This window comes from Vanacampus margaritifer, chromosome 5, assembly GCF_051991255.1.
Source record: "Vanacampus margaritifer isolate UIUO_Vmar chromosome 5, RoL_Vmar_1.0, whole genome shotgun sequence".
NCBI lineage: Eukaryota > Metazoa > Chordata > Actinopteri > Syngnathiformes > Syngnathidae > Vanacampus > Vanacampus margaritifer.
Genome location: NC_135436.1, coordinates 22,310,495 through 22,325,983, shown reverse-complemented (window position 1 = coordinate 22,325,983; position 15,489 = coordinate 22,310,495). Strand labels below are relative to the sequence as shown.

Sequence of the window (15,489 nt, the reverse complement as noted above, 5' to 3'; positions counted from 1 at the left end):
CATGACATTAAACAAACTAACAATTTCGCTTCCCCCCCCCTCCCTCCCATAACAAACTCACCTGCTGCGTTTCAAAAGCGCCATTGCTGTGGGACAATGGCTCCTTCATTATAAATACGTGGCCCTCGTAACTCGGAATGGGATTCGGGTATAATAAATAATAAAACCAAATGTATGAATGGATGAGTCAGCGGGCCGTGAAGTCAGCGCAGTTTGCGTTTGTGATTGGATGGAAGAAGAGGGGGGGAAAACTATTAGACGGGAGAAGCAAGGTGCACTCGTCCTTTCCGGAATTTGTATTCATGGAGTTGGCCCATGAGCAAACGTCTCTTTAGGATGCATCGTCTCACATCTTACCGCTCACACACGCATGAGAAACCCGCCTCATTCATCACAGCAAACCCACACACACACACACAAAACACGAGTCATGCACTCACATTGTTTTCCCTGAGAAGTCAATCTGTTATCTGTCAAACAATTAACTTCTTGGACAACAGACTGTAATTGAAATATATGATTAGCTCATTCATGACTCGGTCACTACCTGTTGATATTCTCAGCCCATTCATGCAGTTGTCTAAAAGTTGTACACTTTGGAAACAGTGAAATATGCCTAGAAGACATTATTTTAATTTCCCTTGTCCTCACTATTCAGTCTTTCTCTTCATGACATTCACACACCCATGGCTGACAGAGTGAACCATCCAAAGGGAAGGTGTATATTCAAGGGAGTGTAGGTTTTAATTTTAATTATTTATTTATCTTAAGAATGCAGTATGGGGATTTTGGGGATCAGCTTAGTTGTCGTTATCACAGTTTAAGCAACTTTGTTTCTCTTACATCATCATACCATGTTTTTGTTTAAATTTAGCATAATTTCATTGCTGTAAATTTGCTTATCTTATATTGGCTTAGCGTGTTGCAGTTTAGTTTAGAGTATTTAGTTTAGTTAAGTGTATGTTACATTGGAATCATGTAGTCAAGCTATGTTAAGTTTTTGCCTTATTGGAAATTAGGATAGCGTGTCTGAATTTAGCTAAGTGTAGCATGGTGCTATAGATTAACTTATTTTAATGTAGCGTCATTTTTCACAGATTAGTTTAGCCAATCTTATTAGAGTAGTTTATCATATCTTAGTTTTTTATTATGTAAAATATATAGGCATATTTTAGCCTGGCATAATCGGGCTTTGCTAAGGGTAGTTAAAATTAGCATAACATGTCTGTAAGTTTAGTTTAACTTTTAACTACTGCTAGGGTAGTTTAGCAAATGGTATCTTATTGTAGTTTATGTTAAATTGGGTTTCTTAGCATGGCATAGTCTGTTTTTTCTTAGTTTGTTTAGTTTACCTTATTTTTGTGAAGAACTGTTTGTTGCAGCCTAGTTGATCTTTTCTTGGTTTAGTGAAGGTTAGCATTTTAGCATGTCATGTCTGGGCATGAAATATAATGCATACCTCCATAATGAGAGTCTGATATGTGCTCCCTTGGTCTTCTTGGTCAGTCATCTGAATGCTCATAATAAAAACATGGCTGTTAGCCTCTTAAATTAATAACACATTTAGGGACCACCACTTCAAATCCTAATGAAATCGGCATATCATTACCTACACATCATGTTGTAATTTTTAAAACAGTATGAGTTTAAGTGATAATGGACAGTGGCAAGCTGAAAAATGTGGGTCAAACCGTATAAAGGCATTAATAGCCACTTGACATACTTTCACATGTGATCTGCGGCTATACTGACCGCTGCCTCCTCCTCCTCCTCCTTCCAAATAAGCGGCGATTCCAGCCTCCAGGTTTCCCATCCTCTGGAAAAGACGTCTGCTGCCTTGTCCCGCTGACTTCCGCTGACGGGGGTGGAGAGCAACTTTTCAGCACCCTCTTCGCAAGTCATCCATCGTTGCAGCATTCAAGAATAGAGTGTGAAATCAAAATCAGAACACAAATCAAACCTAAAATGGGACTTTTTTGGGGGGGGGAATGAAACTTCTTTAAAATGTAAATCATCACCCTCTTAAAATAATTTCCTAAGTCATTTTATTTTTAATTTTTTTGCCTAAATCATCTCCTCATGATGCAAATGGTTGAATTTTTTTGTGTTCCCTAAAAAAATCTGAAAAAATGACATAGGCAATTATTTTAAGAAGGCGTCAAAATGGGATGTAAGATACTGGGCGGTTCTTAATGTAGTTTGGCTGTTTTAAACATGCAACACGTAATTCTCTTTGTTTAATGTTTTGTTTGACAGTAAACATCCACTGTCAGTGGCAGTAAAGAGCCTCAAACTTCAGCTCATTTTGAAGTGAGTAGAATTTAGTTTACATCCACCATATAGTGCTTATATCTCAAGCTTGCACCAGTGAGTCAAAACAAACAAAAAATGATGACACTTCTTGAAAAATGTGTAAGTCAGGTTGCTCTTATCTCAAGGCATCACTGTACATCTTTTATCCCTTTCTGAAAATCTGAAAGATCCAGAGGCACTTTCAAGCTACAGTTCACTAGCTGACTAAATCACTATCAAGCTGAGAAACCCACATTTTACATGGCCTTTACGTTACAAAAATTTACATAAAGTGAATAATATTGAATATTTAATCAACTTTATCTGCAATAACTGCATCAAGCCTGCGACCCATTGACTTCACCGGTCTGTTGCATTTTTCATTTGAAATGCTTTTCCAGGCCTTTACTGCAGCCTCTTTCAGTTCTTTCTCTCTTCACTCTCCTCTTCAGATGCATCCTCTATTGGATCAAAGTCCAGTAATTGCCAGACAAAAACGTTTTGTAAACTTTAGAATTACTACTGCTTGCTATCATCATTAGTTAACTGACACCTTTCCTCTGATGAAGATTAAACTCCAAGTGATGGAAAGGCCAAAGTATGGAGCTCATCTGTGAAGCATGGTATAACACTGCGGTTGGAGGAGAAATGGTTGCAAACATGGCTACACTCTCCGTGTGCCCTCTGCGAACCGACACGGCTATCTGCTTGGTGACATATGCACACGGAACACAGCAAGGTTAGAGCGGTTGTCATTGCACCTTATTCTTCCTGCTGCGCAGCACACAGCTTCTTCCTCTTCCTGAGCCAATTTAGCTAGCCTCCAATACAAAGACATTGACCCCTACAGGCAGGCTCTAGAACTTCAAATTCAACTCCAGCACCGTGCACGAGTTCGTTGGATTCTGAGTCTGAGACATGACGCTAATGCATGGCCACTTAATGCAAACCGTTGTTTGCGTAATTTACGGATACAGTAGAGATTAATGGCTGCCTCATTTGTCGTGCTGAGCCCAAATCCAATTGTCCCACAGGACTGCATCACAAAGAAAGGTGAGTCATGAAAGCAAAGTACCCCAATAGCCACAAAATGAGCAAAGATTGATGATGCAACACTTAAGGTGATTAATTCTTTAGAGAGGAACGTGACATGCCTCCAAGCCATAGTTTTTGTAAACTATACAAATCTGTATGAACGAATGAATGAATGAATAAATAAATAGGTATAATTTAATTTGGTGTAATTTACCCCTTTTCTATTATTAACAATAGATTTTTTTGAGAAATAGTGCACTGTTTACGTGGTAGCATGTCAGCCGCTAGTTAACAGCTAGCACGAGAAGCTAACACAGTAGTGTTCATTTTTTACTCAATACTCTTTATCCAACAGTACAGACAGATGGATTTAAATGTATATCACCAAAAACTTCGTCATGACTAACGGAGAATCCTAAAGTTGATGTCAAAGACATGATAACTTGATGATGTAATGTTTTTTCCCCACTCTTCCAGTAAATACTTAGTGGTTCTCCACTACTTTTAGACATTATATCAAAGCCTGGAGCTTAGGGATGACTTTGCAAACAAAATAAAAATAATAATAATAATTGAAGTGGATGATTTGTGAGGGTTTTGGCTGGGAAGGACAAATGGATGTCTGAAAGTAGAGAAGGAGACAAAGACAAAATTGTATTAATGTTCACATACAGGGATGTGCTCCAGTAGAATTATGTACAAAGACAGACACACATGCACACACACGCACACACACTCCCACACACAAACAAGGTCTCATGTTTTTTTCATTCACCGCTGACAAATTCCACAGTACGTTTTTACACTGATAAGATGTCATTCCTTTATCCCGAGCTCAATGTTTGTGGATGAGGATAAGGAGCAGTAACAAGGACCGCAATTAGGAATTAAAATACCGTATTTTCGGAAATAGCAGCTGGGGTTGTTTATTACACAACTACAGATGGGTTTAGATGCCATTTGCATTATAAAATGCATTTTTTAAATACTATTAAGTAGGGATGAGCGAGTACCGATACAAGGTATTGTATCGGGCCGATACCAGACATATTTCATGGTATCGATGGATACCGATACTGGTATCGGTCTCGCTATTTTCGGTTAGGAACTAATGGCTTAAATGGTTATTTTGCATTTATTGACCACCACAGATGCCTCGAGTACGAAAAATCTGCATTTTTTTTCCTGCTTAAAGTACTCGTTTATTTAAGGCTTTAGTGTAGCGTACGCACGGGCTACTTTTAATTTAGCCACTTATATCACCAACGCAAGGGAAGAAAGAAGAAGCACATGTTACTTATTTAATTCAAGCAGCAGGAACGAAGGAATAAAAGACAAATCGAAAAGGTGCACGGAATGCGGAAATGGCTGCGGCGACGAACAAGGTTTCCGTAGGTGAACCTGTGGAAGGATCTTTAAAAAGATAAAATAAAATCTGTCTGGTTTTTTTTGGGTGTGGAAATTTTATGTATCAAAAGACAAGTACTAATGGTATCGGCACTTGGTATCGGGGAGTACTGAGTATGATTTGATTATCGTATCGGTATCGGTCTAAAAAAAGTGGTATTAAGCAATGTTATCAATATTTTACATGTCAAATGAAACAGGGCTGAGCAGTTACAGTAAGTCTCAAATGTTTTTAATTGGCCAATCAAAAACAGGATACCACTCAGGTCTCAATAGCAACATAATCATATCATATTTTTACATACGGCAAGGTCATCGATGAGAAATCCTTTGTAGGCTATGGGTGTGTAGTTGTGGGGGGCATAGAGCATACGCTATAAGTTAGTAAAGGCCTACCTTGTGTAATTTCGCGTGCACCATTCTCTCAATGCCAATTGAGGGTGAGCTGGAGCCTTTCCCAGAGGACTTTGAGCGAGAGGTACACACAAGATTGATTGCTAACCAATCGCAGGGCACATATAGGAACAACCAACCATTCACACCAAAATTCACACAAACGTATGCATAATACTGAATTTTCAATTAACCTTAACATGCATGCTTTTAGAATGTGGGAGGTTGCCAGATTACTAAGAGAAACCCCACACAAGCATGAGAAGTTATAACGTGCTAACATGCTAACCGTTAGTTTGCCATATTGCCCCAGACACTTTTTAAAAACAGATTAACTTGAAGGAAAATTGTGCCAAAACATAAGCGTCACTGCGCCTGACAAAACCTCACTTATAGTTAAGGTGGTATAGGCGCAGTATAATTCCTGTTCTTTGTTCTGACCATATGCATAAGTTTTCTACTATACAGGCCTGTTCATCTTCATTTCCCTCACCGTCTTCATCAGTGTTTGAATGTTCCTTTTCCTGTAAAGTGCAGCTTTGTAAATGTAAATGTGTGTGCGTGGTACGTCATAACAAGAAACTGCCCTTTTATGTTGATACAATCTTAGTTGACCAATTTGTCATTTGAAGTAAACAAATACGCCAAGCTGCGACCCACGCACAACACAAGCAGCTGACTTCTGGTGCACCTTCAAAGGTAACTCAAGGTCTGGTGTTTTTTGTGAGCGTCTTATGACAAACTATAATCTTTATTTATAGCTCTCCTTGTGTGTCCTATAGCCGCAGACAGATGTACGGGGCCCAGAACAAGGTAGTCCACCATGGTCCAGCTGTGTCCAGGTGTGGTCCGTCGTCTCGGCGGGTTACCGTGAAAATGCATTCCCAGTGCAACATGTCTTCGGGCAAATAGTAAATTTTTATACCTTGCTTTGGTAAAGTCATCATATGAGTCTATGTGCACTGTTGCTGTTTTTGTGTGTGTGTGAGTCAGGATGTAACTGTCTGTCTGTACATCTGTTCTCATTGATATCTGCAGCAGCAAGAGAAGACACAGGATCTTAAAGGTTTACCGGAACAAAACAGGCGCTCAGGATACTGAGTGTGAAAAACAATGAAATATTGGTTGGTTGTGCATTTCATGAAGTACACAGAAATGCATACAAAAAGAAAAAGAGGGGGCTTGTTTATGCATTGCAAGCAGTTTAAAAACTAAGACATGCTCTACTTGCTTTGTAACATCTCTGTTTATGCAGATTCTATCAGCCAGATAACATCAGCAAATAATCTCTGGCTGCATTAAGACAAGATGCTGCTTTCCACATCTGGCCCAGTTGTAAACACTCGTAAGTGGTCCGGCTGGTGTGAGTTATAAGAACTTGGTATCAAAGTGAGCAAGCATTTAAGTGTATAGAGTGAAGTTGATGTTCAAAATGGAGTTGTGCCCCAAGATGTTGGGGGATTGTCCCTGTCTGAGTTAAGGGGCAGAAATGTCTCAACCAAACTAGTCATCATTTCCACATTTCTTGATCCATAATGGGTCCTGAAACTTCTCCCCTCTCTTATCTCCAATAACGCAGAAAGCTTTGTTTGGACACACTCTCAAGTGATCACATTTTCCTCAAGTCCAGAAACCAGTCCCGATTTCCAAAGCTTTCGGTCCGAGGTGGGTTTTGAACCTTCAAACTTCTGAAATATGCTCTTACTGCCACCTCAGATCGATATGAATGGTAACGGTGTTCAGACCCAGGCAGTCAAAGCTTTAGTGTATTTGGTCAAGGCTAACACAATAAGGGTAGTGTCCCAATTCGACATGTTTTACCTTCTTCATTTAAGTCAGTCCCAAAACAAAGTTCTCACAGATTAGCTTACTCTCCGATCCTATGCGCCATTCTATTGGCCTTCTACACAGACTCTCCAGAAACCATTTCAGCCATACATTTTTGTAGCTTGCAATGTGTCTGAAACCTTCCTGTTATTAAGCCAATGTCTAACAGATTAACCTGCACCCTTATAATTAGTGTCTCTCCAAAGACTTTACCCACTAAATACTCCATAGAGAAACCTCTGATTCAACCAGTCTACATTTCCATCTTATGAAGATACTTCATGTCCTGGCAGATCAGTTATGCCCCTATTGAAACCAAAAAGAAAAAAAAAATCAGGGTTTAGTCTAAAAAAGGGACTCTGCCGTCTACTCAAAACTGTTTTTTTATTTAGTATGGTACAGGTCTTTGAAATTCAAGTCCCAAAGCCATGTCCTTAACCTTGCTCCTACTAGTGCCTAAGAGAGATGTAGGTGGAGAAAATCTTGAACCCCAGCCGATTTGGTGCTTTGGTCACCATGGCACCTATCATGATAAAAAAAAAACAGGCTCTCTACTGTCCCCTGCAAACAGAATGGCAGTTACATTGGTGTGTTATGGGTCTTGAGGCGACAAGCAGTCCCAAGATCAAGTATCTGGATGGGAACTGTTAGAAGACTATCTTTGTCTTCCGCGTGTTCGTTGTTGTTCGGGTAGAGAGAATCCTGATTTTCTGAATACAGACTGGAGATCGGTGAACAGGTCCTCCGAAGGATTTATTTTACAGAATATTCTGGACACAAACAAGTTTACAGACAAATGGCTGCAGTTCCTCTCGCAAGTGTGTCTTTACAGACGCCTCATATCATTCTTATACTATCTTGAAAAAGTATTACAATTTGATGTGGAAACAGACGAGGCCCCCTCCCCAGACCTCATTCAATACACTCAGCAAGCTCTACTGAGGAAATGAAAACAGTTATAACTAAATCAAAACAGTTATAACTAAATCTGGACAGAAGACTATCAACAGAACCCTCCGGTCCAAAGGCAAATATCTCCAAGACACACTATGCCCTTACAGACTGAACTACGGCACTACTTCCACTTCACGCACATGCTGTTTTGCTGTTGGTGATAGAACCTGAACCCAGCACCTACCCTGTTCAAAGTGGTGCACTGTATAATCTGGGCTCATGTTCAGAGAAAACCCTAAATAGAGGTCAACTGGACTTTTCATGGCTTCCCAAAAGAACTTGCATGTATTAGAATTGTTTTTCCAGACTTTACGATTAGCATGTAAGCATTGTACTGTAGCCCCCATCGCCTCCCCCACCAGTACCCCATTGACGTCCAACCACTGTGTCCACGTCTTTGTCCTCTCTGCGTGATAGAGTGATGTGACAGTAGAGAGCAGACAATGTCGGGTTACCCTGCTAATATGGGAAGGAGGACGGAAGCATCCTGGGCGGGCGGGATGCGGAGCGTCCCTCTACGCTTCCTTGTGTGGAGCAAGTCTCGCTGATGATTCACCAGTCTGCACGATAAAAGGTTGGCGACCCCAATTTGAGTAAGGCAAGAAGGAGGAGAAGCGGGAGAAGAAAGCAGATGAGGATGGGGGATAATAAGGAGGAGGGGACGCGGATGCCTACGTCAGAGGCACTTCCTAATAGGCAGATGTCCTTGTCCCTGACACAAGTAAATCATGTCTCTTGGGGAGAAGAATAAAAGATGGAGAGATTGCTGTCTGGTGAGCGGGAGCGCGGGCTCGGGACGTGAGCGCGTGTCTAAGTGGGATTCGAAGCAATTAATTCAGCCTCGGCGCTGGGAGTCGACGTAGCTGTTTTGATGATGCGAAAGATGGGAGCGAGCGAAGTGACGCAGATTAAGTGATTTAAGATGTGTGAGGGGGTGTGTGGGCGGAGCAGCGGGGAAAACAGGTGAGCTCCAGAGTATGGAACAGGAGGAGGAACAATGGGAAAGTACTCACAAGACATCTTGTAGGTGGCAGTTAAAAAGTTGCTGTTGATAATGAGAATACGATCCCACTGCCACTGGGAAAGCACTTGTCCAACACCACAGGAGTTCGTTTTACTTCTCTCTAATTGAACAAGAACAAGCCAAGTGGTTTGATATAATAGTTCGCAAGCACTTTTCTTTGTGCCCATCTTGCGTAGCTAAAAATGTGGTCCAAAAAAAGTCTAACAAACCAAAAACCACCAGTTAATAATCATCCACTTATTTCTCATGGGATAATTTGTTGCAAAATTAGACCAACTTGGGAGTCAACCAGCGTCACGGAACAGATTTGAAAATGAAGTATTCTAAATGGCGCTCAGTATAATGCACAGAACAGTTCTAACACGTACTACCATACTATTCAACACAATGGCATCCGTGACCCATACCGAATACACTGAATTGTTAACATTTTTAATACATCTCTACTCAGCTTCATGTAATGCTGTTTCCCTTTACGTACATAAAACTGTCTCAAGACCATGACTGTTACGCCCCAAACTCAAACCCAAAGTCACGCTGCTTCCGTGGCTTAGATGTTATATTTCTCAGGGTCCATATGTAATCGCCCAAGTGGAGGTAGGACGTCAGAAGCTCGACCGTATCACAGACACTCGTTAGCGGCATCTTCCTGTGTTTACCCCAATGGGACAGGGAGTGGACCATGATTGGGTCTTACAGACAAATTAAGATAACTTTAATTGCCATTTAATTGGTGCTTCCCTTCTCCTCCCTCATCTTTATGTGACTTCCTGTATAGAATAAAGCCGGACACTCATGCGACAGTTGGCCTCTCGTGAAACCTGGTGACATAACCCAGCACACTGCATGATAGTTCAGTCGGGTTCAGCCGAGTCGTTTGGTGTGTCGAATGTAATGTAGCCGCGACGTCATAATAACAGTAAATATTTGTATGAAAAATACTTCTGGGCCATGAATCTAAAATAATCAACAAAGCTTGTTTTTGTGTGTAAACTATTGCACACTGTTCTGTCAGTGCCATTTTGGACTGTGGACTCACTGTACTTTAAATTCTTCGGCACATTCGTGCAAGTGGTCTAACCTGAAACAGAAGTTCCATACTTAAAAACTGCGGTTGTACATAAACATAAGGCCAATGTTCCAATGTGGCTACGCTCCGTCTTTATCTCCCCGGGTTGCTGGAGTCAGGAAGTGAGGCTGCCATGCAGCTCCTGGCCCTCACAATCACTGGAGCTCCTCCAACATTCCCCGCTGATAGCCGCTCAAACAAGTCTGAGGACTAACAGTGACTCAGCCATTCCTATTGTGGCAACCCCGGGCTGGCTGCCTTGAAAACACCTTGCAACGGGCAAGCACGTCACCGTTTAAACAAGTAACCTCAAAACTCTTAGACTTATAGGACCACAGTAATCAAAAAATAAAACTAATGCATCCATCCATGGTTGGAGCCTATCCTAGCTGACTTAGGGCGAAAGGCAGGCTACACCCTGGACTGGTCAATCACAACAGTTTACACTCATATCCACACTGCCACAGATTGGGAACTGAATCCATGCTGCCTGCATGGAAGTCAGGACAATGAAGCACTACAACATCAGTGATTCACATAGCTAAACCTATAGCTGAAATGTGGCAGTAAAACAAGCTAGGGTTTAGCAGTTGTGAAAATGCATTTCATGGACAATTTTATGGAGCAACAACACTGCTCATATGAATCTTAATAGTTCATCATTTGAAGGCAAAAGGCAATGGACCAATACCAAACCAAGAGCAGTAGCTAACCTTGTTAGCTTAACTTGCCACGGATAGAAACTAGGGCTCACCTTAAAGGGACATTCAGTGATCCCTAGCATCATCTAGAGGTGAACTAATAATTCATTCAATTTTTTAAAAAAAACCTGACTGTTTATTTCAGTAGTATGCAAAAAAATATGTTGTATCGCATAATCATATTTAAAAATATATATAATCGGTCTATGTGGTTGTAGTCTCATCTTACTAGATCTGCCATGTCTCACTGCCATCTTCCTGCTACGGATGCCCAAATGACAACTTCGTGAATGTCGTTAGCCTGGGTGGTATTGCATTGAGTGTCGGACCCAATGGGTCGACCGCAGCTTACCTTCCATAGCTGGGGCCTGCAGGTGGTCGTCACTAACTCCCATGATTCAGGCCCGTCGCTTGTCACTTTCTGCTTTGCTCTTGCAAGCTTTTACTAGCTTTTTTTTTTTACTAGCTCCTCCCGCTAGCCGCTCTTTTTAGCCACGCCAGCCTATGGCTCAGACTAACTCCCGCTAGCTGCTCTTGTTAGCTGCTCCAGCTAATTCCAGAGCTGAGCTAACTAACGTACAATACAAAGAACAAGAGAGTAGGAGTAGAAAAAGAAATAGAAGAAGCTAGGCTTAAAGCAACCATGATGGAATTGTAAATATTGCTATGTGTTTAGCCTAATTTGGTAACGTAATGAGTCAATATTTTCATAAACGAACAAACAACATTGTAGCGTCGTGTTAGCCATAACATGCGTACACAAATGTAGCTTAGATTGGAGCCATCCAGGACCTGCATCTACATGATTTTGGGCTTTGGAAATGGAACTAAAAACAATTCAGAGTATTAATGCATCTCTGTATGCGGAGCTACAAAAGATAGTAAATTAGCTTATTTTCCATGTAGCATATTCAATCCATTCCAGCAGGTCATCATCATATCATCATATAAACAGCGGTCTTGTGGTCTGTGAAATGTTAAAAAGAAGCATCCCAAAAATAAATTAAGCATGAGGTCACGGCCCAGTTATTTCAGTCCAGGTTTGGGCAAAGGATGATGAAGTGCTTTTAAAAGTTATCAGACATTGGCCAGGAAGTGTGAGAGAGAGGGCCACAAACAGGAAGGAGTTCGGAATGTGCTTCCTGTCGACCGACTGCGTGTACAGGTCAGATTCCTTGGACCATCAAGGGTGACTAACTGTACGTCAACACACACACACGTGCTGAGGTAGAGATGTTTTCCCCCAGAAGGTGGGGACTAGCAGGAAAGTGTGAGGAGATAACATTGAGACAGTGTCTCCCTGCACGGTTACAAATAGAAGCTGCCATAATAATTCAGCTCACTCTTGTAATTGATCACCACATTATCACATCTTTATAACTGCTGCTATTAATTTTATTCCCACTGAATGAGTTTTGGTAATATTATCAGACTGGTATTTACATGCATTACTTAAAAACAGAATGACATCATCATCATCATTGCATGGGCCCACTCAGTAGAAACCAGTAAGTGCAGCACACATACATACATGTGGTAGAACAGGTGTAGAATGCCAAAATGGCTCTTGCAAGAAAAACTTTGGTCATCCCTGATCTAGCTAATAGACGATAAAAGATTAACACACAAGCAGCACAAAAGCAAATCAAGTTGTCATTGAGTGTGACCATTGTGCACAGCACCACTTGGTATGCAAATGTGATGTAGAGCCATCACGTGGCGGACATGGGCGCTCGTCACAGGTGAGAAGAAGTGACAGTGCCCGAGGCTGTATCCCACACAACAAGCATGTCTGCGTAAATAAAATTAACCTTGCTCGTCCTTGGGGGCTTCCTGATTGAATCACACAGGCCCCGATGACGTCATTTAAGTTATATTTCGGATTAGGGAGGGCGAAGTGGAGGGATGAGTCACTCTCTCATTGATGACTGTCTCCATTGAGTGGTCGGATAATTCAGGTACAAAAAAAAGAGAAAAAAAGACGCAGGCGGATCACGGCCGCCTAATGGCACTCAAATAAAATGACTTATTGGAACTTGCAAAATACACCTTTTAGGGAGATTAAATAGTATTGATGTCCCCCTGCTCATCAGACTGGCACAACAATGAGGAATCCTGCAGCTCGGAATACTATATGAAAGATGTGTGCTGCCATCCCATGTGCTCATGAGTGACTTTTTTGCAGAACTGGAAAACAAATATGCAACTTCTCTTTGTGTTTAAGAGTTACCTGGTGTGGATTCGGATTTTTAAATAATACACAAAATAATATTTAAAAAATAATATACATTTAAATAAATAGATGCAACACCAATTTTATGATTAATTTTACTGAAAAAATCACTTGTTTTAGGGCTGGTGGGTGGGGGGGGGGTCATAAAATGAAACAGATTATAGAGGATAGAACAATAGAACATTACGAATACATGATTTTTATGGTAAATTGCTTTTGGCAAGGTCTTTGATTATTCAAGTCATGAGAAAATATCACCAAAAATAATCAATAAAACACTTCATTAAATCAAAAATCAATTCAGCACTGCACATCATAGTCTTAAAGCAATGGAAACGTAAAAATATTTATCTATTTTCCCCTTTATGTACCTTAAGATAAGAATGTATAGGGGTACAAAAAATTGAAATTTTAAATTCACTATACTCTCAAGCTGCCACACCTCCCCTTAAGTGATTTTCTCTGGCGACTCCAGCCTCCTTCCACATTAACCCCCCCATAAATGTTAGGTTCATGACGATTCTAAATGTGTGGTCTTTTGTCTCAACGTGCCTTGCAGACTGTCACCATAGACAACCAGAGGATGGATGGATAAAAATCTTGATTTTTATTTCATCAATTGTTCAGCTCTAAAAATCATTCCGATTTTGTTTATTGTAATACAGATCAAATTATTGCATGTTTGTAAAAATAAAAAATACATGAGACATTGGGGAAAATACATGGGGGGGGGGGGTCGGGTTACAAAATGAAACACATTATAGAGGATAGAACAATAATAATTTGATTATTTTTCAAAATCATTGTGCCCTGGATGTGACTGACACACACTTATACAAAACTTGTACGCAAAATTCAACTTTTACAAAATGTAACAATGATTTTTGCACTTCACAGACTTCACCTCCATAGAAAAACATAAGCATATGTCGCCATCTTGTGTCAGAAAGGAGATTGTGCTTTTTCTTTTTTTTTTTTGTCAAACAAAGCTAAACTCCTCATAAACGGAGGTGTATCTTTACATAAACAAGTCCGCCTCGGCATACGATTTTTATTTTTATTTTATAAAAGTCTTCACAAATCAAAAGTGTATGAAATGACGTCCTGGCATCTGATGAGCGCTTCCTTCTGCACGCCGATGGGAGTGTGCAGGTCGGACACCTGCAGGTTGAGCACGTCGATGTCGCAGCAGCCGAACGTGGCGTCCACTGTCACGTCACCGTGCAGAAGGAAGCTCACCTTTTTGTCGCGCGTGGCCAGCAAACACCTGAGGAAGCGCTCTCGCAACTGCGTCCGCGCCCGCTGCTCCTGCTTCAGCTCCTCCGGGTCTGCGCACGCGCAGGAAGAAGAAATGATTGACGTGCTACAGAGAGCGATGTAGCGAGGGGATTTGGGGTCGAAGCCACGGCTGTGAGGGTCGGGGCCTCTCGGCAGACGAAGTACAGGCACCGGTGTTGCCATTCCTCAAATTGAGACTTTATTTATAAACAGAAAACAAGGGCGAGTAAAGGGTCCATATGTGTCATCTGCTCCCGTCTTACTTTTCTCAAAGTAAAAGCCACGTTTTGGACGCAAACGGCGACATACACACACAGTGCAGTTGCTGTTCTCTGCACAAATGTTGCCGATATTGACAATAAAATTCAAGTAGGTTTGTTTTACACTTACCGACTCCGCCTTGTTGTTAGCAACCTGCTAGCAAAACAGCACACATACACAACGTTGCTTGGTCTTCTTCTGTTGAACTTTATTTGCGACTCGCTGACGTGGAAGTTTACTACTGCCATCCTATGGATAGAAATACAATTGCAACCCTGTCCCAAAGTACCGTCGGGCCCATAAGTTACCCGGGCAGAATTAGTTGGAAATATATGACTGATGCCTGAACAAAGATCATCTCATTATTTTCCTTACTGCTGTTTTGTTTAATAATTGTGAAATTTAGACGTCCTTTGAATCGCATTTGTCTTTTGTCAGATGTTGACATCTGACAAATTCTGCCAATATGTAAACTTATGAGCACCACAATATTTGGACCATAGTTGTCAAACTCAATGGTCAAACAACGTTGATCTCCTACATGATTTTTACATGGCTCATTAATGCAAATATAGTCAGTCTAGTAAGTCTTTAATGATTCTTATTAAACAGGGGATGTGTTTTTTTTATATTATTTTATTTGGGCTGAAAATATCATCGTTTTCCTTCATGTTAACCAATTTAGCAAGCATTTATATTCACCAAATGTATTTTTCTGATTGTTTCTGGCTTTCTAAGAACTTCATGAGAGGTTGCGCAAGCGGTCATAATGTTATGGCCGTGTGTATGTGTTTTAAGCTTGTGTTTCCATGGATGGGAGAGCAGTGGTCTCTATGTTTATGGACGGATCATGTTTGTACTCATAAAAGTAGAGTAAAGGCTGATTATTGAGCTGGTGATAAGCAGAAGCCTACCATCACACATAATTAAAGGCCCTTTTAAAGCCATCTGCACACACTGATCTAACCAGAACACAATTGGATAGGGGAGTTGTGGTTTTGTAAGTAACTCTAAT

The 15,489-nt window shown here is 41.0% G+C and overlaps 1 protein-coding gene across 1 annotated transcript; it reads right to left on the bottom strand.

Moving 5' to 3' along the window:
• Positions 1-13,521: 13,521 nt before the first annotated feature.
• On the bottom strand, positions 13,522-14,736 carry gemin7 (gem (nuclear organelle) associated protein 7). The gene is made up of 2 exons (XM_077566242.1): positions 14,604-14,736; positions 13,522-14,410 (listed from the first exon to the last, which is right to left on the bottom strand). Exon 2 carries the CDS (start codon positions 14,394-14,396, stop codon positions 14,010-14,012), a length of 387 nt encoding a protein of 128 aa, XP_077422368.1. The 5' UTR covers positions 14,397-14,410; positions 14,604-14,736; the 3' UTR covers positions 13,522-14,009.
• Between the last annotated feature and the right edge of the window lie 753 nt (positions 14,737-15,489).

Bases quoted from the DNA above. Each gene is read 5' to 3' on its own strand.
- gemin7 (XM_077566242.1), bottom strand. From the start codon at position 14,396: ATGGCAACACCGGTGCCTGTACTTCGTCTGCCGAGAGGCCCCGACCCT.